This window comes from Rhynchophorus ferrugineus, unplaced genomic scaffold (assembly GCF_030347505.1).
Source record: "Rhynchophorus ferrugineus isolate W39M unplaced genomic scaffold, kcgeb_rfMv2 rfM9, whole genome shotgun sequence".
Lineage (NCBI taxonomy): Eukaryota > Metazoa > Arthropoda > Insecta > Coleoptera > Curculionidae > Rhynchophorus > Rhynchophorus ferrugineus.
The window spans coordinates 6,669,899-6,697,194 of NW_027472588.1; the positions used below are offsets into that span (position 1 = coordinate 6,669,899).

At 34.8% G+C, this 27,296-nt stretch overlaps 1 protein-coding gene across 5 annotated transcripts in view; it reads left to right on the forward strand.

Annotated features, from left to right (window-relative positions):
- LOC143201994 (uncharacterized) overlaps window positions 1-27,296 on the forward strand; it is a 195,764-nt gene that overhangs the window by 142,506 nt on the left and 25,962 nt on the right. For all 5 annotated transcript variants that reach the window (XM_076413256.1, XM_076413258.1, XM_076413259.1 and 2 more), the window contains exon 3: window positions 20,573-22,377. In XM_076413256.1, the coding sequence (XP_076269371.1) occupies window positions 20,573-22,377 (1,805 nt within the window). The remainder of the gene's footprint in view (window positions 1-20,572; window positions 22,378-27,296) is intronic.

A 27,296-nucleotide genomic window follows, 5' to 3' on the forward strand; every position in this document is an offset into this window, starting at 1 on the left:
TTGGAAAATAAAAATTAATGAAAGTAAATCTTTGCAAGTGCAGGTCGCCTACAATCACACCGTACAAACACTATATCATTCCATACATGGGCAGCGCTAAATATCTCGGAATGAATCTCGATGCAAAACTTCGCTGGAAGGAACATATAAAGAAGAAAAGAAAAGAACTGGAATTAAAATATACGAAAATGTACTGGCTAATTGGAATAAAATCACAATTATCAGTACATAATACGTATAAACATTATTTCACCAGAAACTGAGATAGGGCCGATGGGTCCTCCTAGTTATACACCTAGACCAGTTATACCTAGACTAGTTAGACCTACCAGTTATATACCTAGATTTACGTTATCATAAAGACTTTATAAAAAAACTTATACTAATATAATTGCATTAAATATCGAGAGCACAATATCGAAAAACACTACTAACATTTTTCCTACTATTCATATATTTAATCTTGATGGTTTCTCTTTGGTGAATCTAACGTTGATCTAACATCTATTGATACTGTTCTTCTCTTTTTGGGAAATACAAAATACTTTTTAACAAATACAATACGTTCGAAGTCTAGGTGACGCGAGCTCACTGTTATTTTGGCTGGATTATATTTTTGGATGTGACAACGTCAACAAAATTACCAGGATAGAGTGATTTTCAAAGTTGCCAGAGAACGTAAAATATAACTATAGCCCGTTCAATAAAGCAATGAACTCACGTTATTTTGATTTTGACATAGAACAAAATTCGAATCTAAATAAAATAACAAAACAAAAACATCATACTACATCAAGCTACTTACACAAGTTAACATAAAGTCAGAAGAGAAGAATCCAAACGAATTATCCTTAGAGCATATTGTTGGTATGAAAAAACCAAATTTAAAGGAAATACATCGGTGGTATTTGAATACACATAATTGAATGAATATATTGATGCTGTTACTAGTCTATCATATTTGACATGAACTTTGTTTTGTTTCTTTCGTTTTGATTAATATATTCAGTAGCTCAGTTAAAAGCTTTTATTTAGATTATTTTAAGCTATTCGATGAAGAGGAAAGGTATATTAGTAAATTTGAGCGACATAATAAGTAATTATTGATACAAGTTTGATTTTATTTTAAGTTTTTCAATTTTCAATTCCATTGCAGTCGGATTTACGTCGCAACGTAATACATCACAGAACTATATTGAAATGTTACTCATTTTAATTAAGTGCGAATATGCTCAGCTGGCCAAACATATACTACTACATCTTGTTTGTTTTCCTACAGCCTAAAATTACCGATCTAAATGGTTCACCCGGTGGCGTGACGCGACCAGTAACTACACCACCAACAGAGGCAGCGACGTGGACACGCGGCACCATAGAAAATGGATGCACCGAGATCCGCGTTGCTGCAGTTCTATTTCGGAATTGAGCATCCGTCATAGAACACGGCGAACGAGGTCAAGTCCTTCCTAGAATAAAAACAAGTCCTGGAATAATTTGGCAAGAGCCTACTTAAGACATCTATTTTTATGCTCAGAAACGTGAAGAACGTAAGAAGTAGGCATAAATACGGATCGTCAAAACACATCGCGAAAATAACAGCGTTTAAATTTAGAAACACAAAGCTACCTCCGCGCCCGATAGAAGGAGAGAAGCGCGCGCGCGCTAGCCGGGCGGCGGCGGTCCTTTCCACCACCGGTTGCCGGGAAGACGAGCGGCGTTGCCGGCTCGTGGGAAATTCCTCGATCTGCGGGGAATTTCGTGTTTATTGGGAAAAAATGCGAGTATTTTATCATCTCATCGTAAATATATATTTTTAAAAATTTTATTTTTAAAAATCTTAATTCACAAATTAATTTATTACTACAGTATGTATTTCTCAAATTAAAATAAAACTATTCTACTTAAGCTAAAGTTAAGAATACGCTTATAAGCTAAACAAGTTCGTGTGGTGTGGTTCACTTCAATCTTCTGATTTCCTGCGTGTTGTCCAGTAGCTATTGCTTCCACGTTGCTATGATTTAGCAACCATATTTCATGTTTTAAGACGAAATCTAGGGTCACTTCGTGTATCCATTTGATTTCGAGGCCCCCGTGCAGCTCTTCCTTGGTTACGTCCCGATAAGCACTGGTAATTTATCATAGAACTTTGTTTTGGGTGCGTTGGATTACTAGTTGATTTGATGTTTTAGTGCGGCCCTATATTTACACCTCGTTGGTCCAATTGGCTTTATGATTGACTGATAAACCAATCTCTCTGATTTTAGGTCAAGTTCAGAGTATCTTCTGACTAACCAGTACAATTGCTTACGTCTGAGTCTAATCTGATCTGCTTTTTGTCTAATATGATGTTTCCCATTGAGGAATTTAGCGGAGGTATTTAGCTGATTCTGCTTGAGAAATCGGGATACGTCCTTAGATTTTTGTTATTGTCATTTAGCCGCAATGCAATATTAACATGGACAGATTTGGAGCTATTAAGCTGTAGTTTCAAGTCTCTAGTCCATTTGTAGATCTCGTTGACCGCTACTTGTACTTTTTCTTGTGTGTCTTTGTGTATAATATTTCTTAAAGCTTTACATCAATAATTTCGTTTCACTATTATAGCACTGACATATTAGCAAACGAAACATATAAATTCAAAGGTCTCGATTTCGATCAATTATGATGTTACTTCAACAGTGAAATAGTCTCTAAGAATGAAAATTATGAGATATTAAGAAATATTTTTTGGTATTTTTTTAGACAAATTAAAACTTAATTTGGCGAATATAAAAAGACAATGGAGTTGATAGAAGGTTACGTCAAGGATCACAATATTTAAAAACATTATTTATGAGAATTCCCGCTTATCACATGTAAAAAAAGAAATAATTACTATTCTCATTGTATTTTAAAAAATAAGTATAGTTTTCCCGAAACATACGTTATCCAAAATTAAAATTGTAAACATATAGGTATAAGTTCGGCTACATATCTAGCAAATGTTATCATCTGTTTTATCTGCAATATTATGCAACTTTCGCAATAGTAATATGATTGGAATAATTAATTTATAATTTCATTTATATCGATTATTGAAGTATATTTATAGTATATTCCTGAATCGTTCTTTATGTTTACACAGTAATTCCACAAGATATTTACGAAAGAGCTAGTTGGAATAACAAAATATATTTTCTAGTTAATTTTTCTAATAATTAAAGAATTGCCGCTTATCACATGTAAAAAAAGAAATAATTACTATCCTCATTGTATTTTAAAAAATAAGTATAGTTTTCCCGAAACATGCGTTATCCAAAATTGAAATTGTAAACATATAGGTATAAGTTTGGCTACATATCTAGCAAATGTTATCATCTGTTTTATCTGCAATATTATGCAACTTTCGCAATAGTAATATGATTGGAATAATTAATTTATAATTTCATTTATATCGATTATTGAAGTATATTTATAGTATATTCCTGAATCGTTCTTTATGTTTACACAGTAATTCCACAAGATATTTACGAAAGAGCTAGTTGGAATAACAAAATATATTTTCTAGTTAATTTTCGTGCAATCAAATCGACTTTAATCACTGTGGAAATCCCACAGATGTCTGCCATTAATTAATACATAATTCCTTTGATATCTAAGACTGCAAGCTTTTTAAAAAAATGTTCTTGTTATGTCGAAATGTTTTAAAAGAATGATAAAGAGATGATAAAATGATAAAAAGATATAGAACAGGTCCATGACACCCAGAGGAAGATATTCAAGATACTATCACACTTCTACAGAGTGGGAACTAGCTTCAGATTGAGCATTAATAAATGAATAACTAAAGAAATTAATTACTGGTATTTCTTCAAATTCTTGGTTTCTAATATTTCGGTGAATTTTCGGTTAATATTTCATTATAAAAGTAGACAAATGTTTTCCATTTACTTAAATACAGACGAAATCATATTTGAGCACGTGATAAATAAAAGTTCTGGGAAATTTAACATTGAAGTTTCTTTTTTTAGTGAAGCTAAACTCACTTGATAAAGTCTCAGGTTCATTTCTATTCCATGAAAAATGGGGGAAAATTAAAAGCTTTAGATAAAAATAGGATTTGCATGTATATTATTTGTGTTTGATATGTCATAAAAAATTGCGAAGAACATACATTAAATGAACTCATGTGTTCTTTTGTGAATATAGTTTATTTCTGTGTATTGCTCATGTAATGCTTACGATGTTCTGAACACCAATAGATTTTTTTGTTTACATAAATTGTTATGATGTATACCTTAATTTTTACTTAACTTTTTTGTACCATGAGGTAATTAATTGCTATTGTAATGAATTGACCGGAATAAATGCTAGTCGGGGGGATCTAGTGAATACGCAGCGTAATGGGAAATTCTCCCGTGCCAAAACCTTCTTTCAAGTTAAGGTTCCATTTTGACCCACGACTATACGTTTTGCTTTCTGGAAAAATATAGTTTTCATCATAATTTTGCATCAATTACAATTTTATTCAAAAAGTTTTCTATTTTTCCGGGTAATCAGTAAAATTCACATGTTGAGACGTAGGTATAGGTTGTACTTGGTCAATATATGTGGAGGCAAGTTTCTAATATTGTCCAAATGCTCTGAAATAGCTGTTTGGGTGACCAATAACTGCTAACTGACATGCAGGCACTTGTTGATTTTGTGTTGAAACTGGCCAATCCTATATCTTCAAATCTTATGGGTGTCCATCGAAGTCAATACCAAGAACATCAAAAATTGAATCTCGTGCTTTTTTTCTTGAGATAAAACTTCTATATTTGAAAAATATCGACGGTTTTCTATATGTTCTATTTATGTATAAAGACAGGTATTGCAAGTTCACATGGCTATATTACGAGTTATTTACTATCGAAATAACACTGACTCAACGAGAATTTATCCTCACACTATATATAAGCTGAAAATATCCCGGTCTGACTAATGGAACATTTTTTAAAACAAATATAAATTTTTTGTTAATATATTACAAATTCTAGTTTAATCCTTTTCATTTATTTGTACACATTTTCTATATATTTAATTTCGACTAAAGTCTCTGAACAAATAGTAATGGATGGTTACCTGTACAATGGATCTGGAGAGTATAGTGACCTTTTCTTACTGTAGCCAGTATTTTTCTTGATATCATGTAATCACGTAATATGGTGCCTTTTAATTTTATAGTGATTTCGTTAGTTGGGTATTAATTGGTGATAGGAATTTAGAATTATACTTTGTTTTATTTGAAAATATTAAATATTTCTGTCAATACGCTGTTGTTTTTCTCGCAGAACTTCAAATATTCTTCAGTGACAATATTAGTCTCGTATTTGTCAGTTCACTTTCTATGATCTTGGTCTTTCTGAGAGCTGTTTCAAAAGGCACGAAGTCAAAGTCAACGTAAGTCAAAGAAGAGAAGAATGATGTAAAAAATATTTATTCAGTGAGACAGAAGTCTGGAAGGAATTCGTTCATCTTTCATTCAGCAGATCTGTCCAAATAATTATTTCATGTGAAAATATATTGATCAATATTGCATCGACAAAAATAGCTCTAACCTAAACTTAAAACATGATCAAATCATCCAAAGATTATTACTTTGAAATATTCATACTATCAGGTCTATAAATTAATTGTAAAGGATTTACAGCACATGATGTTACTGTGTATTAAACAGAGAGGCTTCACTTTTCAGTATTTGTCATTTCGTCGAAGTTTTTTTTTATAACATCTTTATTAGATACGCTTAGTACAATCTTAATTTACAATTAATTTATTACTACTTTTCCTATGTAGTTGGCTTAATTAACAATCAAGATGAGTGCGAGAAAATACATCAGTATGTATTCCTCAATTATAAAATTATAATTATTTATTAATTATTAACTTATAGCTATAGTTTACACTAAATGTATACACTTTATATAAGTTCGTATGGTTTTGTTCGCTTCAATCTCCTGACATCCTGCTCGCTGTCCAGCAGTTGTATTGCTTCCACGTTAGTATGATTTAGTTAATCTTCTTTCGTGTTTCAACTTCGCAAATCCATTTGATTTCCAGGTCATCGTGCAGTTCTTCATTGGTTACATAGCGATAGGCATTGGTAATCAATCGAAGAACCTTGTTTTGACAGCGTTGTATGACTAGTTGATTTGAATTTTTAGTGCAACCCCATATTTACACCCCATAGGTCTAAAGTGGCTTTATAATTGTATTATAGATCAACCTCTTTGATTTTTGATCATGTTGAGAGTATCTTCCGACTAACCAGTATAGTTGTTTTATTTTGGTTCTGATGTGTTTTGCTTTTTGTCTAACATGATGCTTCCGATTTAATCTACCGTCAAGATGGATTCCAAGATATTTAGCTGATTCTGCTTGAGGATCGGGCATCCATTGAGTGATATAATGAAGTTTTTATTATTTCGCCTCAATGCAAAATTAACGTGGATAGATTTGGAGCTATTAAGTTGAATTTTCCAATCTTTCGTCCATTTGTAGATTTTGTTGAGTGCCACTTGCACTTTTTCTATTGCCCTAGGCAGAGCTATATCTTTTGCCATAATAATTGTGTCGTCTGCAAAGGTTCCAAGAAGTATTTCTTTTTTTGTTGGAATCTCAGCAGTGTAGAGCAGATACAGGAGAGGTCTTAAGACGCTACCTTGTGAAACTCCGGCGGAGATATTTTTAAATGTCGAGAACGCCATTTCGTGCGATACTCTAAATTTTCTTCCGAATGAATATGACTCCAGCGATTGACAATAGTTACGCGGTAACAATTTGCTCATCTTACAGATTAATCCCAAATGCCACACCCGATCGAAAGCTTGTGAGACATCCTGGAATATTGCAGGGCAGTATTTCTTTTCCTCAAACACTTTTTCAATAGCCGCAGTTACTCTGTGCACTTGATCGATTGTTGAATGGTGATTTCGAAAACCAAACTGGAAATCTGGTATTGTTACCAAATGTTTAACACGTTTAAATATCAGTTCCTCAAATAGCTTTGATATTGTAAGTAGTAGCGAAATAGGTTCTGCAGGTTTGTCAGGTATTTCGTCGAAGTGGGAAGAAAATATTTTTTCAGTGCGTTGAAAGTATGTGTATTTGTACCAATTAAATTACATTTGCGGAAGAAAATAACAGCCGAATGTCATCGAATGCTATGTAAAGCGTATAGCAAACCATTGCTGCATCGATTTATACTTGTGCATACTGGTTTCTATTTTTTAACAGTTTGATTTAACAGTGGTGATTTTTACAACGAAGACAAAGGGCGTTCTGAGGATTTGAGGGCATTACTCGATTAAACTCGACCATATGTTGCTAAAACGATCAAAATATGCTTGGAAACATTAAAATGGAAAGTGCCATCCGCCATATTATCCAGACCTTGCTCCTTCTGATTACGAGTTGTTCCGACATATGAGGCGTGATCTATCTATCCTAGCAGTGGGTAGCCTCAAAAGACACATCGTTCTTTTGAGATGGAATCCGTAAATTGCCTGAAAGATGAGAATAAGTAGATGCTATCGATGGATAATACTTTGATTTTCATATAAAGCTTCAAATTAAACAACATTTAAAACTAATTTATAGGCTTATGTAAAACTTAATAAACATGGGATTAATCCTCATTTGATGACTCCGTTTATGTTTGATTGCACCACAATGTTATTGTGCAAGCCAAATTGAACTTGCAGATAAAGTATATTTGTACGCCGCCCAATTATAACACGGATAGATTGCTTTTTGTTCCGAAGAAATCAGCTGCTATTTATTTACCCTGTCGTATTATTTCGTGTCGCCATCTTCAAATAAGACGTAATGGTACGCTCGATCGTTTTTGCTCGCGAGGTCACGAAAAATGAAAAAATGAACATCATTAATATGTTCAATTTTTTTTCAAGGTCCATGAGTCGAGTTTGTCTCCGTACTTTTGTATTTATCGTCGGTTACATAACGTCTAATGTGATGTAATGGTTCTTCAAAATACCGGGCATTTTTCCTAGCAATTATTTTGTATGAGAATTGAAAAAAAAGACGGTTTGGTTTCTGATGAAGCGTTTTGTCGTGCGAGCAATTAGTTGGTTGATTTTATCATTTTTCATTTTTTTATTGAGTCTGTCCAACAATCAGTTCATTATAGAATGATTATAGTAAATGCGACAAGTGTTCACTTTAAAATTAATTCACAGCTCGACTATTTAAATGAAACTTGATTTGATTCGCTTCAATCTTCTGAATTCTCGCGTGTTGTCCAGTAGCTGTATTGCTCCTACGTCGCTGTGATTTAGCAACCTATTTCATATTTTAAGCCGAAATTTTGGGTTCCTTCGTATATCTATTTGATTTCGAGGTCATCGTGCTTGTTTACTTAGCGATGAGCATTGGTAATTAATCGTAGAAATTTGTTTTGGCTGCGTTGGATTACTAGTTGGTTTGATGTTTTAGTGCAACCCCATATTTACAATCCATATATCCAAATTGGCTTTATGATTGACTGATAAACCAATCTCTTTAATTTTGGGTCAAGTTGAGAGTATCTTCCAACTAACCAGTTACTTGATTTTGAGTCTAATCTGGTCTGCTTTTTGTCCAACATGATGTTATTAAGCATGAATTATAATTGAACTTGTTATTATTTATGCTAGCTGAAGTAACTTGGATTCAATCGACTATTGATGGAATAAATACGATAGCAGTTAGACGGAGGCCAAAGAAGCAGGATTCGAACATTGATTACTCATTGTATTATCGCATTTAAAGACGTACAGTCTGACAATTTACGTTGATAATAATTCCTTGAAAACTAGTGATATAGTTTTTATTTCTTTATGAATTATTTTCAATATATGATATTATAAGATTAGTCAATAATAACACATCACTTAGTGAGTTTAACCTAAGTTAGAAAAGGGGAAAGGGAAAAACATGCATTAGGTAGTGTTACATAGAAACTCATGAAACTTGACTTTAGTTCTTTTATTGTTTTTTCAACAAGACGCTTAACATAATCGGTATATGTACGAAAGAAGTGTTTATATTCAACATAGAAGTTAACTATAATTGATTTCTCTGATACTGAACCTCTACAACGTTTTCAGGTTACTATTTGGCATCAAGACTCCTATTGTTTTAAGATTAGTACTGTTCACAAATTGCGTAACTGCCTAGTTATTTCCAACAGTCCATTTGGCCAACTTTTCGATATCCATATATAGAACTGTTTATAGAGAAGAATCATATCAATCATATCATATTTTAATCAAAATCTTTTCTATGACGTTTTCTCCATTTTCCTTAGTCTTTTAGATTGGTGCATTATTTTTTACGTTTGGTATTGTCGTAATAAATCTTCAGTCACAGAGTTTAAGCTAATAAGGGTTTCATCTAATCAATGTTGCAATTCATTGTCTTCGAAATTTTTGATCATCCAGGACGTTCTCTGTTATTCTTTATGTCAAAATCAAAAGTTTCTAATAGTATTTGTTGGGCCCCAACAGCGAATTTCTTTAAATAATGCAAAATTGAGTCTAATTTTACTTTGGATATTGTAGTACGAAATATTTTTTTATTTAATATTATTGTGTTTAATTTGATTTTAACTAAAATACCGTTTTTATTGATATTTTAAAGACGCACTACGTACAGAAAATGTCTGTACAACACCCGCTTGCTACTAACAGTTCTAACTTACTTAATAGGATAAATAAATAGAATTGATAATGTACACACAGTTATTATGTAACAGATTTCATTCTCAGGCATCTATTCATGTATATCAGTAGCTGAGCTAGTCGTGATGTTTGCATATCCGTAAATAAAATGTATTCATTTATATTTTTGATTTGCTTCGCGATAAAATAAAACTGCAAGACTCAATTTTCATATTTTTCTCCAAAAAGCTGAAGTTCTTTGTACTCGGCCAATCATTTTTCATTTTGCTCTAGCCGCGAAGTGACTATATATAGCTGAACTGATAGTATGCTAAAACGTAACACAAGTGGCAAAATTATTCGCCATGAAGCCTTCACGTTTTTTCTTAAATTTTTCCACTTCTTTTAATAATGTTTGCATAATGTTGCTTGGATATTATTTGTTTCATTTCGTGTCGTTCAGTGACATTTCGAATCGAAGATATTTTTTTCGTCAAAAAAATCTTTAGTTTCCCAACATGACCTGATTTTAACGCATTACATTGAGTTTAGAGTTTTTACTATCTGATTTCATCCATATATCTTTCTATCCAGCCATCTATTGAGGTTTGGAAACAGAAAATAGTCGCTGGGAACTAAATATGAAGTATGTGCTGGATGGGGTAGAATTCTCACTAATAACTTGCATTACTATGGAGTCGCAGTAGAATTACTGCCAAAACAAGGTTCTACGATTACTTACCAATGTTTATCGTTACGTAATCAACGAAGATGCCTGCACCATGACCTCGAAATCAAAGATACAAGATTCGAATACATATTGATGTATTTAACAGGTCAATTGAAAAGTCTCCGGCCTACGATAGTAATACACATATTTTTGGCAAGATTAGTTTTTTCTATTCAATATAATTCCCTTCAAAGGTGATACACTGATTATAGCGACCCTCCAACTTTTGGATACCATTTTTGTAGTACGATTCAAAAAGCAGTATTTTATCAACACGCCAAATTCCTTTTATCCATTTTTTTCACAGTAACAAAAGTTACTTCATTGCTTGTTCAAAAGTTGCTATAAATCACAAACTAATGATCCGACAGCTGTCAAATTTATACACGCATCTTTTGAGGGTTAGGGCTAACTGAAAAACATGTGGATTTAATTCTAGTAGCGCCATCTATGTGTCAGGCCGGGGACTTTTCAATTGACCTGCTATTCCGTATCTTGATTTTTGTTAAAATTCTAGAGGTTGTTTGCTGTCAAAGTCTTCTTAAATGCAAACTAAATGACACAGTTCAAAATCTTATAGTAGTCTATTAATAATTGAAAGGCTTAGTTTACTGTACGGGAATTCAAAAAGTAACTAACTTATAAAACTGCCCTCGTAGTTGTCAGTTATTATATAGGCTCCAAAATATCACTGTATGAAAAGAAACCTACCTGGAATGAAGCAGAAGCAAACTATATCGATAAATAAATAGTTATCTGCTGGGTGCATGCTATTTTATTAATATAGGCCAGGGACTATTGAGCCAGTGCATTAGAAGAACAACGCCATCTCTGTTGTTTGCGATGACCCGAGGCCCGATAAGAAATAAAGTTAAACATTGCAACAGTCACACACCTATCCGTCCCGTCCTTTGTCTGCAATATTTGCATTCTAATTCATAGGCTAAATTATGTGCTTAGTCGGACGAATTCGAGGGAGTCGTGTTTTTTCGATATTTATGCTGAGTTTGAAAATAAATTGTACGAAAGACAACAACTCAGCTCTTGCGTGTTTGGTGTTTCCGAAAGAAATTAGACCGCTAGTAAGCAGTTCGCGACATGCCACTGCATTTAACTATGATTTCGATATAAAGTTCAATTACGTAAAAGATTGGGCCTTATTTTCTCATTGGTGAGCGTTTTATGTCTTTGATATCGAGGATCTACAATTCGTTATAATACCGGGTGGCTTAGAAAGATATTCATTGTAGAAAATTAACAGAATAAAAACTTTTTGAAAATATAATCATATATAATTGTAATGAATCATCTCTTAGTTGTTATTTTAACTTGACTATAACTTTAACTGTAAACTGTTGTGGTATACATTTCAAGTCAAGCTTTTAAAAAGATTTTCGAATACAATTTGACCATTCGGTCTCATTAATATCTTCAGAATGTCAGATATTTTGTGTGAATTCATTTTATTGTAGTTTTATATTGTAAGTATTTTGCAAACATTATAAATAACCGGTGGGGCAAAATTCCCGCTACCATTTTGACGTTTCAATTTCGCCTTAACCATTATGTTGTATAGACGTCTACATTTTGTTATGTATAAATATACGTCACAAGAACGGGCAGAAATAGTGACAATATTTATTGAAAATAATCGTTGCATTATTGCTACAAAATATCCTAATCGTCCAGTGCCTCACAAAACGGCAATTTATCGTTTACATGCGAATTTTCGACAATACGTACGACTGGCCTCGTTCTGAAAGATAACGGATGTCCCGCAATACTGAAAATGTGACTGTGGTGCGCAGTAGTATTGCAGAGTCTGCAGAAACGTCAATTCGGAGACGTGGTTCCCAATTACACATGTCTGTACGTAGTTTAGGGCGAATTTCGAAAAATAATTTGAAAATGTTCCCGTTTAAAATCAAATTAGTCCAAAAATTACTACCGAAAGATCCTGATCAACGACTAGAGTACAGTAATGCAATTCTAAGGCTGTCTGGTGAAATTGAAGATTTTTCATCTAAATTGTTAATGAGCGATGAAGCCCATTTTCTTCTCAGTGGCCACGTCAATAAACAGAACAGTTGGTTTTCATTGCATCCACTAAAAACAACTGTATGGTGTGGTATTCGTGCTGGAAACATTACTGAATGACGTTTTTCCACGAAGACTAATATCGTGAAGTGGCGATTTAACATAGCCAGTCAGATCTCCGAATTTAACAGCACCAGACTTATTCTTATGGGTTTTTTTTAAATAACGAGTTTATGTGAATAAGCCTCAAATGATCCGACATCTTAAAGACGATATTCGTAGCGGAATTGAAGAAATTCAGCTACAGATGTTGCAGGATGTCATGAAAAGTGCCTTAAAAAGAGCCAAAAGTTGCATAGCGAATCGCGGTTACCATTTAGTCGATATAATTTTTCAATAGTAACGAAAAAAAATGTAAAGACCAAATAAACTTTTAGTGAAATTCAAACTTACTTATCATTTCTTTGAGTAAAGTTATAGGCAATCAAAATAGTAGCGTGTGCGTTGTATATTCATTAAAAAACTTATACAATCGTCATGATGTTCATTTTCTTACAGTGTCTCATTTTAAATCAATTTCTAACGAGGCTCGAATATAAATGTTTAGTGATCTGACTGGAAGAATTAAATTGCTCTTAATAATTAAATACCTTGTATAAGTTATACCGATAACTTTTCAAACGACGTATTGCAATTTAACTGCTTATCAAGTCTCAAGTCATCGAAAACAACGAAGATAGCTTTGTTCTTCTATCTCAAGAACGCTCAAGTCAAAGAAAAAATACTACCTGCAATTAAGCCTGATAAGTTACTATCGTTGGTATTGTATTTTATCGATCTAATCTCTCTTTCCATACAAAAGTAATAAAAACCAACCGTGTAATGTTTGCTTAGTTAAGTTCACTCAAGTTACATTTCGACAATGAAGGTGACTTTGCCAATCTTGATAGTTTTATAAAAGTTTTAGTGATATCGGGAAACACCTTAACAGAACTATTAAGGTATTAGAACAACATATCTTATGTAATAAAAGGATTATTTTATTGACGGAAAATTTTAAACGTTATAAATTTCATTATTCTTTCTTGTTTCATGTTTATCATTTTGTCGCGTCATTTTAGCAATAGGGTGTTTTTGATGATTTTTGAAACTTATTTTATTTAAAACAACTTGAATACTGTCGTGAATGTAAATTTCAGGCTCTAAAGTTATTGATGAACGTAAGCATATTCTCCAGTATTTTGTTCAGTCATTTACAGTATCATTCTGCAGTAACAGCCTCAACAGTTTCCAGGATTTAGTACTGACATTTCCTCTACGTGCGATTAGATACACAAGAGGAACTTTTGTAACCGACTTCGAAAAAGGAGGATGTTCTATGTTTGGCTGTATATATATATATATATATATATATATATATATATATATATATATATATATACAACAGGATCTGATGGGATGATATAGAACTACAGATATGATGAGCGAAAAAAAGTTTTCACATATTTTTTATCTAAAATAATCAGATATTTATGTAATATGTTATTTCTGAACTGATGTGACCCAAAATCGGAAGTAGTTCAGTGCAAAAGCCGACGAGTTTGCCTTATAAGCACTGACTATAACATATAAGACCTCATAGAAATATTGCAGACAACTGCTTCTATGTTGTAATGCTTAAAGCGTTTAGCTCCCAAACGGAGATAGCGGGTTTGATTCCCGGTGGAGGCAATACCGTTTTGTTGTTCTAGTTTAGTTAGAACATTTGCCAAATCACCTAGGTTAGAAGCGGGTCCGGGGGCCTGAAGCGTTCCTTATTTTCAATCATTGTTTCTTTATTCCTATTTTGCCTTACGTGTAACATATACACAAAATTAAGTTTCGAACAAAACGAGACTTGTGTTAGCGCATTTATATATTTTACATCTACCATCTATCGGCACTTTTCATAAACTGACATTCAACTTTTAACATTTAAATAGTAAAAACTACGTTTCACATGTTCTTATGGCTGCAGCATGATCACCGTAAGTCTCTACTAGGAAACGATATCCCAGCGGCTTATTTCTTTTGAACTAACAAGAAAAATAATGCGTCCCGCAAATGCGCATTTTCAGGCACAAAACACGACATTTTCGAAATATTATAAATCTATAATTTTTTTGTTATTTTTGCGAAACGTAATTTCTATAGTTTTGAAGTTAATTGCTGTAGAATAAAATGACATGCATATTTCTAACTAGTGGAATTTTTTACAAAAATCGGAAATTAATTACCGACACACGTGAAATCCGTGAACATTAAGTCGTAGATCTAATAAATGGTTTTGTATGTTGTACCGCATTTCAATATGATTTAATTTATAGTTATATTTAGTTAGTTCAAATACAGGAATGCAACAATCTTTATCAGTTAGTTTGAAGACACTTATCCAAGTGTCATTATCAAAATAATACTGATAACGATTGGTTTACTAAATGTACAAGTTAGTACTTATGTATTTTTAAATGTACAAATATTTCGAGCGTTAATACACTTCACATTTTATTAAATTTAGATAAACATCATTATGTTACTGAAGGTGTCAATAAAACCATTTAAATTAATTAAACTTCATAATAATTATTGAATTGGTTGGTGAGAATTGTTCTAGCAAACGTCAATGTAAAAAAAGATAACTCGTAATATCACTTCCGGAAGTTGTCTTCGCATATGACATCATTCTCTAATCAGAACCAATGATTTGTCAACTGTTTTGATAGTGGCTGAGTATTGTCATATTGCAATATCACGTCTGCCTGTAAAACTTTTTTTTCGCATCTCATGACGCCATATTTTGGTATGAACTTCAGTTATCCAATTTCTTTTCATTCATAAAAGGAATTTTGATTTATTATCGATGGTTCCAACAGCAGAGGAAATTCATGTTTACATTTAGGTGTAATCACAAATATATAGCCATATATTTCGAATTCCTTTTGATTATCCATTGAATGATTATTACGAAATCAATATTGATGTTCGAAAATCTACTATTTTCCTTAAATTATTTTATTCATCCTTTGTAGCAACAAAGTTTAATCGTATTGCGATGACAAGTAGAAATAAAATATTGATAATGTTTGAGTTACCAAGTGTAATCATATATTTCATTTTATACAATTCTTGCGAATAAATATCAACAAGCCGGCTTGATTGGGGCGATACGACTAAAGGCTAAAGGCGACAGGACGGTCCCCCTTCTATTGCGGTAGTTGCTGGTTCGCAGGCAAGAGCATAAAAACGACAAGGAAAATGATCCCAGTCAAGCCAGTAACCAGGCTGGGTAAGACCGGATGTCTTCTGGGATGATTTCTAAAATTGGTCACTCGCCAGTCGGTAGGCTTAATGCTGAGGACCGTGGTTCGGAGCCCATGTTAAACTTTAGGCCCAGTCCAGATAAACCCATAGTTGGTAAAAGGAGACTAAAATATATGAAAAAAATTTCTCATTTTACTTCGTTTGAAAGAACCTTTCTACTTAGTTCTAATTCTTTTAAAGATCCCAATGTGGCCCCAACAACTTCTGCGGATCCCAATATTGAACTTAAATAACCATATTTTCCTTCTCGATATGTTCAGGAAATAAACACACAACATAAGGATCTGGGAATAAACACGTATACAATGCACATTAAATATAATGAAGGACTTAAGGAATTCCAATTAGGAATAGTAACTTGGCTAAGCAATACTCTTCCACATTTGGATCTATAATCATAATTTCATACCAAAAGCAATAAATCTGTCAGTTTTTTCCTTTTATTTAATCGCAACTTTTAAGTCTTAATACTTTATGGCTGTAACTAGGGCAACATGTACTGGCTAAACAGAATTTGCTTTTTCCGGCATGACCACTGGTGCGCTGCCAAAAGCGTAATGGGGAAAAATTCGAACGCAATCCCTCCTCTGAAGGTCGATTCCTCCACTGACATCGCCTTAGCAAATCCGAAAAAAAAAACCGAAATTCTCAAGAATCAAATGAAATGTAATCCATCTCTTGGCCCACCTCAATAGACATTGTGCTTCATAAATCCCCTTTCTAAAGAGGAAAGACTTCCAATCAGTATATCCTCTGAAGAACATAATCTCTCCAAAGAGACCTTGAGCTCTCCATTAAACGTATGTCTTCTAAAAAAGATCCAGGCCCAGATGATATAACAGTAAGCCATCTGAAAAACCTCACTATCACAGCTTGCTAACATCATCAACTCTATCCTGACGTTAAAGCATTTCCCGAAGAACTGGAAACATGCGCTTGTCGCCGTTATTCCTAAAAAAAAAGCCAAGTCCAATCAATCTGACTATAGGCCCATCAGCCTGATTAGTTCACTTTCCAAACTTGCCGAAAAAGCGATATTACACGCATTAAACAACTTCACATACGCACACCACGTAATCCCGAAAAAACAATTCGGTTTCCTTGCCAAACATTCAAGCCTTCATCAAGCTGTTCGCGTCGCAGCAACAATCCACCATGTATTAAGGAAAGGTCGAGAAACTGAAGCCATATTTTTAGATGTTCTGAAACCTTTCGATCAAGTATGGCACCACGATCTAATATTCAAAGCAAAACAGCTTGGTCTACCGAATGACCTTATATCCCTGATAGATTCATACTGGCACGGTGGGTCCTTTCAAGTGAGGATCGGTGACGTAGATCGGTGCTCCACTAGCCCCAGCCCTATTCAACCTCTATATGGCTGATCTTCCACTCCACAAGCATTCCCACACAGCATTTTATGCAGATGATACCGCTTTTTTCACAACCGGTTATAGTACCGACGCTATTCGTGACAGACTTCAAGTCCAACTGAACCAGGCGATTGCGTGGTACAAATTATGACGGCTGCAGATAAACCCGAGTAAAACTCAGGCTATTCTATTCCACCGCAAGAAGGAGTTCCACGCCTATCGCCTCCAAATTAACAAAGTCCCTATCCCAGGCTCCAGAAAGTGTCATACCTCGGTCTCCAGTTCCACCAGAGATTCCAATGGTCAACTCAAATACAGCACGCTATTCGCAAAGGCAATGACGTGTACAGCCTACTATTTCCTCTCCTCTACAGAAAAAGTAAACTCCCAATCCCCCAGAAAACGACTCTGTACAAAGTGCCAGTCCGTCCACTCTGCCTCTACGGAGCAGAGATGCGGTACAGGTATGTCCAAAAAAGTGCGCGTGTTACTCAATGCCCCATGGTTTATGAGGAACGTCAACACTCACCTCGAATAAGGCATCCAATTTATGAAGAATTTCACGGACTTGCTCAGTGTAAGGTTCTCCGTAGGCGCCTTAGAACACGACAACACCTTGATTAAATCCCTACCCATCCACAAACCCAGGGCCTCTGTCGCCTGCAAAACACTTCACTATCCCGTACCCGAAGCGACATCAGCAAAAGACCATTTGGTTCTAGCTGGTCAACTTGGAATATGAAGTATCAAAATTAGTTCACATATTATAAATAATTCATATTTCGTGCCGATCAGATTTGATGTTATCAATTAAAATTAACAACAATTTTAATGCAATACCCATAATTCCCTACCCACACAGAACACATTCGAAATTCAAGAAAACAATGAGCAATCAATCGAAAATACATTTTAGATCGACATATTTTTATTTTAATCAGCGTGCTGTTTTTCAACGAATTTCTTAGTAACTAAATGCACAATAAGAGTCTTAAATAATGTATACTTTCAAAAAATGGAAGTATTGTTGTGCAATTATTCATAAGGTAGCCTAACGTACCCACACGCAGCTTCCAGAGAGCATATTAAGGGATGTGCCGCGAACTTTTCATTACACTTATATGGTTTTTCCAAGAAATATTCGTCATACAGAAAAATGATATCCTATCTAATCAGATTATTGGACTAAAATTAGATTTGGCTAAGTGTCCTCGTCATATGCAGTTTAAATATATCACCATTTTAATTATTGTGTGAATTTATAATATATGGTATATATATATATATATATATATATATATATATATATATATATATATATATATATATATATATATATATATCAATTTTAATTCCCCAAATAAATGCATTCTTATTATTATCTACTGATATATTAAATATTAATCTTTTAAATTAATTTGTCGATAACGTTTTTTTCCTGTTTTATGGATGTAAATTTTAATAGATTTGAATTTAAATTCAATTATTTATAATGACATAAATCTATCATAGAGTCATAGGTTTTCGTAATTTTCTATGATTTTTTGTAATGTCGTCATCATTACCACTCTAAAAATAGAACTTTTGTTTTACATAAACTTAGTTTCACGTTATTTTTAACGCTCATATAGTCATAGCCGGCTTGATGTAGATTAGTCTCAACTTGGAATTTTGTGGAATCATGTTTGATATTGTTTATAACTGTATGTAGGTAAATATTTGACATTTGGATAAGAAACAACTGACGCCGTTCACTAAGCTATAGAATGCCAGAAGTTTTCTGGGATAGTAATTATCAGTACTATTTCTTTTGTGGAGATTGTGTTTTAAATCATGATTGTGTTGCCAGAAATTCAAAGTATTTTTGTTGTTTTATATGATTCATCCAATATCTTTGTATTTTCTCTATTCATTATATAGCAACTATTTTAATCGTATTTCTTAATAACCTAATATATAACCTATAATAAATAGTATACCTTCATTAAATGAGTAGAAAACCGAAATTAATTTTACACCACCTATTATAAGGATTTTAAACAATGCGTACATATTTTAAAGAATAAAGTACAAACAAGTATATACAGATATTCCTCATAAGTGCTAATGATTATATTGGAATGATAAAAAGAAATATATGCAAGAAAAATTGCTAATAATTCGGATAGTCAAGACACACTGTCTGTGGTCGGAGATATCAATGAGAATTTCATGAGAACTTTAACAAGAATGTACAAACAGGTGATGGAGATGATGAGCAACAGATTTAGTAGTGTAAAAGGGCTTGCAGTAGCACTATAATGCCTTAACAAATCGAGATAAGCTCTCAGCTTTTTTTGGTTTATTAGGGTGCTAGATATACTACTCTAGATATTTGGACAAATCGAGTGTTTTTTCTGTCGTGACCTGTCTGAGCAGCGCTTTATTTCTTATGAAGATACTCAAGAAATTGGTATATTCATGGATATTCTCAAAAATACAACGTTCTTTCGATATGGAATCCGTAAAATTACTGAAAGATAGGAAAAAATAGCGGCTATCTATGAAAAACACTGTGAATGAAATACATTGTAATTCCGAATTTTCACCATAAAGTTCAAATTAAAAAAAAATAATTAAAAAGTGATTTATAGGTCTAATACCAAATAAATAAATATTTTTAAGGCCAAAAATAATTTAAATTAGTCCTTATTAGAACATACTTTTAAAGGGTTAAGCTTTGATCATATAACAAAAATCAAATTTTTAAACTAGAATATCTCCTTAAAAAATAAAGAATTGTTAGTTGAGTTTTTGGGACGAAAATATTACGCGAATACTTAAGAAATGAGCGAAGTTTCCCGTGCGTGCTGTTGTAGATATGTTGTGCCACCTATTGTAAACCGTTCAAACTGATTCAGCGTGACAATAGCAATATTCCGATATATAAATCGGACTGTTGAGCGTGCTTATTGCTGTTCGAAGGAAAATCGCTCGAAGTAAAATCAATCAACACGGTTATCTATCGTTATCGAAATGTTTGACTTGGGAATATAGACGATCGATCGAAGAAAAATTATGACACATATCCGGCGGTTCGGTTCGAACTTGCGGCCCCGTGAAAACTCCCCGTCCTCCCGCCCCGCCCGTCTGTTTACGAATTTCGTTTTGTTCCAATTCCGTGAAGGTCGTACCGGAAACGATCGTGCGGCAAGCGAGTACCCACGAAACCCGCAGCGGCTCGTCGTAGTCTAGCAAGGTGCGCCGTCGTACGTACCTGCGGATGTGTTAGTCTCTCGTCGCTTATCGCGCGCTCTCATCACGACCGATCGGTACCCAAACCGCGCGCGCTTTTCGGGTGGAACCGTTCCCGGCGCCAACGCTCACAACTAAACGCGCCCGGTGTGTTTCAGGTGGTGCCCCAACCGGAACCCGTGCCCTACGCCGATCAGCTCTCCCACGACGACCAGCCCGGACCGAAACCGAAGCCGAAAATCAAGATCACGCCCAAGAAGACGAAGGTCCTACCCGCCAAGCTGTCGGACCGGACCAACAGCCGCCACTCGGACTTCATCCACCCGGACGACATCATCCACCACGCCAATGGCAACGTCTACATCAAGAATAAGTGCAAACTGTGTAACTTCAAGACCGCCTGGGATTCCGAGATGGCCAAGCACGAGCGCAAGTTCCACAACCTCCACGGCGAGATAATCGAGCGGGGGGCATCGCGCAAGAACCCCCGGCCCATACCGAACCTGATCCCGATCCCGGCCGCTTCGTCCGGCAGGCACAGGCTGCCGAACTTCCGGTCCGCCGACATCCCCGAGCCCAAAGAGCTGGCGATGAGCGAGAAGGACATGAACGACATCTGCCGTCGGTCGGCGAATAGCGCGCTCAAGGACCTGGCGTCCCTGTTCGGTTCCGAGGACGTGTTCAAGCACGCCGCGATACCCAAAGTACCTGATCTTATACCAGTGTTCAGCGCGCAACAGAACAAGACCAAGACGGCGAAGAACGCGTCGTTCTTCGACAAGTTCGGCCCCGAGCTCGGCTCCAGGTCGAACCTGATCTGTAACCTGTGCGGTTACGAGAGTAAGTGCCTCACCGAACAGGTCAAGCATCAGAAATCCTGCGGTAAGGAGACCAGTAAAGTTCCTAACGTCATCCCGGTGCATAATATCAGTGCCTCTCGGTGTCAGTACTGTCGGCATAGATGTAAGTCGAGCGCGGATCTCCACGTACACCTACGAACCTGCGCGGAAGCGCTGAGGATGTTCTCCTATGAGACGAAGCAGGAAGACGATACTCTGTCCGAGCACGAGAACGAACTCAAGATCGACGAGGACAGGCAGAGCGTGGACGGCGAGTACGACACCAAACCGCACCCCATGGAGAACAAGGTGTTCGTCTGGAACAACATCACCGTCCCGATGGACATCGAGGTGGACGACTCGAGTTACGAGTACACGGAAGATAAAAATGACGATAACATATCGCTGGATCTGTCGATGTGGTCCCAATCGCCCGCGTGCAGCGATAACAGCTCAGCCGGGCAGGAAAATAACAACAACCTCAACACCAATAACAATATCTCGGCCGGCATCCATCACTCCCCCGTGCCGACCACCGAGAAAATCCCTACCCACGGCAATGACATATCGGTGGCCCAACATAAGCGCGTGTTCAAATGCCCTCACTGCACCTTCTGGGCGTCCACGGCATCCAGGTTCCACGTGCACATCGTCGGCCACCTCAACAAGAAACCGTTCGAGTGTTCCCTGTGTTCGTATCGATCGAACTGGCGCTGGGACATCACCAAACACATTAAGTTGAAGTCGGTTCGCGATCAGGCTCACGAACAGGCCAGCGTGCTGATGACGGACGAGACTGGCCGTCGAAACTACTCCAAATACAACAAGTACCTAACCGAAATTCCATTAAGTAGTCTCCAGTCTTCATCGGAAACCAGTGGCGGATCCGGAACAAGACCCAAACATTACGACAGGAATTCGTCGCCCTCCACCAGCAAAACGGACAAGACCAAGGCGATATCCGCCGGCGATTTGAACTCTCTTCTGAAGGTCGGGGTCCTGAAGCCGCCCCCTCCCCTGAAGTCCGTCGAGCAAATCCTCCTCGACGCCGTATGTATGGATAAGAAGAAAACCAACGCGGATAGCAAACGGACACTTTTCAGGTGCAAGAAATGCAACTTCAGGTAAGTCGAGCAGCTTTAGTTAATTGAATTCGTCGTACTAAATGTATGATCAAACAATCGATGAAGCTGATAAGCGAAAGTGACACATTTATCACGCCTATTTATTTATAGCATTCAAATAGTTATAAACTTATTTATAACTATTTGAATTTAATATATCAGGTCTTCGATATAATATATATTTATTGCAACACCAACATCCGAGTGAGTCATTTACAAGCAATTAATATTTTAATTTAATTGTTTCATTAACCTATTAATTAACTTCCAATGAATTAAGAAAACTTCGAAATAACTAGTAATCAAATGACGTAAGGTCAGGCCTGTATGGGAATATTTAACTTGTCCACCAAACTCTATTTATTTTTCCCACGAATTGGGAGAGATATGTACGGATTTACATGTTCACAGCTGACTACGATTAATAAAAGACGTTTGTGAAAATGTCATGAAATCTACACGGCACCGATAGTTTCATAAAATTCAATATTTTGTCAATCTTAGTTACAATGAAACCGACCAAATGACTTGCTTTCCTGTTTCAGTACTGAAATTGATATTATATCAACTCAAAAGGCCTCAATTTCTTGTATCATCTCATTGTTAATGGCTTCTTCTAACTTATAATCTCAATTTTTCCGATGTTCTATGACACGTTGATAAAGTTTTGCCTGATCTCTATTTAATCAAGTTAAAATGCACTTGCAATCATAAAAACAATGACGTGTGAGTGATTGACAAGCATTTATTAGATCCAAGTAGTTTTTTTAATTTAATTGTTTCATTAACCTATTAATTAACTTCCTGAATCAAGAAAACTTCGAAATAACTAGTAATCAAATGACATAAGGTCAGGCCTGTATGGGAATATTTGACTTGTCCACCAAACTCTATTTATTTTTCCCACGAATTGGGAGAGATATGTACGGATTTATATGTTCACAGCTAACTACGATTAATAAAAGAGGTTTGTGAAAATGTCATGAAATCTACACAGCACCTATAGTTTCATAAAGTTCAATATTTTGTCAATCTTAGTTACAATGAAACCGACCAAATGACTTGCTTTCCAGTTTCAACACTGAAATTGTTATTAAATCAACTCAAAAGGCCTCAGTTTCTTGTATCATCTCATTGTTAATGGCTTCTTCTAACTTATGTTCTCAATTTTTCCGATGTTCTATGACACATTGATAAAGTTTTGCCTGATCTCTATTTAATCAAGTTAAAATGCACTTGCAATAATAAAACGATGACGTGTGAGTCACTGACGAGCGGTTATTAGATCCAAGTAGTTTTTTTTAATTTAATTGTTTCATTAACCTATTAACTTCCTAAATTAGGACAGTGTCTTACGATAGGAGGTGTAATTTGATTAGGATTTTGTTCAAATCAGTATAAGGTCGATTCAAAGAACATATTAGAAAGAGTTATTCTTAAATAAGTGTTTTATTGTTTATTTGACCGCATATTACGATCAAAAAAACTTTATAAAATTTACTTAATAATGAATAAAGGTTTCTGATTCATTCATCAAAAAGGGGTCTATTAAACCATTCAAAGGTGTCACTTGAGCTCTGAATACAACTCGGCGCACACTCGACAATAACCATCCTCTTCAGTATCTGAAGAAAGCTGCGTTTTCTTTACATTCTTCTTGTTAATTATTTTATTAATTTTTTTAACAGAGTGATTCTCTTTATCAGAGTCTGAGAGAGTTTTTAAAATTGCATTCTTCTGGGATTTAATCTTAATATAATGACATTAAAACTGACTCTAAATTACATGTTTTTACATTAAAATTATTAAGCCAACCCCAGAGGGTTCAGTCTGTTGTATTCAATCATTCTTCCTGGCTTCACCTAACACATAATGTCAATTTTTTGGATGTATCGACACATTTGTATTGTAATTTTTCTGGGATTTATGTATAATCAAATTAAAATGCACTTACAATAATAAAAACAATGAAAAGCTTCATTAAAATATTATTTGAACATGGATTAAAACTATGATATCATATTTAATCTTCCGTATATCAATGACAATAATTTTAAGCCATTTTCTAACTTTCTTCTATTATTTATTTCTATTTTTAAAGTGTTCAAAAATTGATTCTTGATATCTCTTGTTACCAAAATACGCCAATAATCGCAATTTTTAAGCTAAATATCACTAACCCATTACATGTTCAGTTTTTAGTGACTAAATTGAAAAACTATAAGCAAACAAAACACAAAATATGTGTTTCTTAATAAAACATTCAAAAAATTACAATAATCTTTCTTAAAATGGTGCTATTACGTATGGAAATATATGTGGAAACATTTTCTCTGGTTCATCTTGCCGTATATACCTCGACCTTTGGAAGTCTTGAAGGTTTCTATTTATAAAAAAAGACACAAGGTCGAATTTCATCTTTCAATACCAATTAACATATATCGATTACTACATAATATTTTTATGAATATTTCATATCTAGACGAAACAAAATTTAGTAATCAATTAAGACGAAAGCACCGTTTGGTCGTTCCAGTCAAGTGTCAACTTTAACAATAAGTATTTGGCTTGTTAATAAAGGACTTTCGGCGTTCAAGTAGTGATGTGATTTTTTCGATCTATTTGATTCAGTTTTTCCTTTTAATATGTAATAACAGTTATATATTGCTTGTAAGGTATTTAATTTTACTTGAGTTGATGGAGAACTATGCAATATTTGCTTGTGTGTATTCCGATCAGCGCTATGGATTCTAACCTAACAGTTAAATTTATAGAACGATCAAAATTGTATGTAGTTTTATTGTTTGGTTTGAAGAAATCTGCTAAATCAACTGAAAATGTTATTGCAGATGTCTACCGACGTCGACTGAATAAATTGAACAGACGTAAAGTTGTCCTCTTTCTAGGACTCACGATCACACGCTGCTAGGGCTGTAAAAGACGGTAGAAATGATGGAAAATGTTTTCAGTATATATTAAACCCATCTTTTTCCATTAATAACTTTTTGAATTGATTAAAATGATCATACAATAATACAGTAAGCTAATGCACTTATTAGTATTTCTGTTAATCGATAATAAACACTTTTTTTCGTATTTTTGTGATTATAACATATGGGCTGAAAAGCCCCGGGCGTAACAAAGCTGTATTTTATTCAAAATTCGCTTTATCATCAACGTAATCTCCATCAAGACCCACACAATCATTCCAGCGCCTCACTACTATTGCAATAGCACTTTTGTAGAACGACTTATCTTTTGTCTCAAAATAAGCCTGTCACGAGCTGTTGTCCACTCAGATGATGATTGTTTTCATTCTGAAATGAAGTGATGTATCCATATTTCATCCATTGTGACATATCGATGGAAACATTCCTGTTTACTACGTTTAAACATGGCCAAGCACTGCTCGGAATCATCAACACGTTCTTGTTTTTGTAACATCATCATATATATACGCGATGTTAGTTAACTCACGCAACTTCAGTTTTCGATTATTCAAAACGATTTTATTGAATTTTCCACGTTTTCTGATGTTACCACATCTTTTGGTTACCATCGCTCTACGACCACGTTTGAAGTCAGCAACCCAACGTTCTATTATTGTTTCTGATGGAGCGGAGTCCTTATAAAACTTTTAAAGCCATTGTTTTGAAAATAACAAAATTAGTGTCAATAACTCACAAACTTATGAATAGAATATCATGATATTTTAACAGGTTTCTTTTGAAGGTTAGTATTAAATGAAATACCGGCGAATGCAATAAAACTAGCGCCATCTATATGTTAGATCCGGGACTTTTCAGCCCTTGTGTTACATGAGAAGACGTCCTCTTATTTGAGGCTGTTCAAAATGCGGCATATTTCAAAGACTGCTCAAATAGATCATAAGACATACCAAATCAAACAAGTTACAATCTGAAAGAGCAACGTTTGGTAAATAAGACGTCTGTTGTAGATCTATATCGCGTTTTTGCTTGTATAAATGCAACAATTGTAATGAATAATCCGCTTGATGGTTTTGTTCGATTTGGGCTTCCAATTTCCAATTTTTGCAAACTTTCCTGTTAATCAGGACTCTTTGTCACGATTTTTTATCGACAGAATATGTTCCCCAAAAGGTTCTAACAGGTATTTGACATCTTTTTAGCAGCAGTTTAAATTTCAGTGTTTTGTTCGATATCTTAAGAGAGTATAGTTGCGCCATCTATGGTAAATTCCTTATAACGAAGCAACAGTCCTAGTAATAGAAAATGACGAACGATTATTTCTTTAGCTACGGTTCTTGCTGTTGTATATTAGTTAAGTGACGTTAATTAGTCACATACGTGAAATTCAAGTTGCTCGCTTATCTTTAATGCGTTTAAATTCTTTTATTTACGAACGACGTTATTTTTTATGCGACACATGTTGTCGTCAGTTCGGTTTTTCCTTTCTACGTCCGAACTGTGCCTTTTCGCTTCTGTGCTTCCCTACACGCGACAACAACAGATTCGGGATATCGTCAGATATATCTGACGGATCAATAAAAACATATATAGCGGGACAAAAAGACCAAACGTCACCGTGTGTTTGTTTTAATTTCGGAAGATCTTCCTATTGCGTCATCGACGCAGACGTCCGTTCTCGGAACGTGCAGCTTTTCAAGAAAATCGTTAAATTTTTAATTTAATCACCACGATTAACTGATGAGTAAACAAAAAAAAGATATCGTCATTCGTTTATATGTGTGTACTTTGTTTCTAGCGATTATCTGTAGCGATATCAGGCAAGAAATTACCAGAAAAGAGCGAAAAAATATCGTTCACTTGTTGAGGCTTTTAAGTTTGTTTTATTGTTAAAATAATAATATAGAAAGTCCCTCAAATATATATCGATATATTTAATATTCAATGCACTTGTTTCAACGATATTAATTA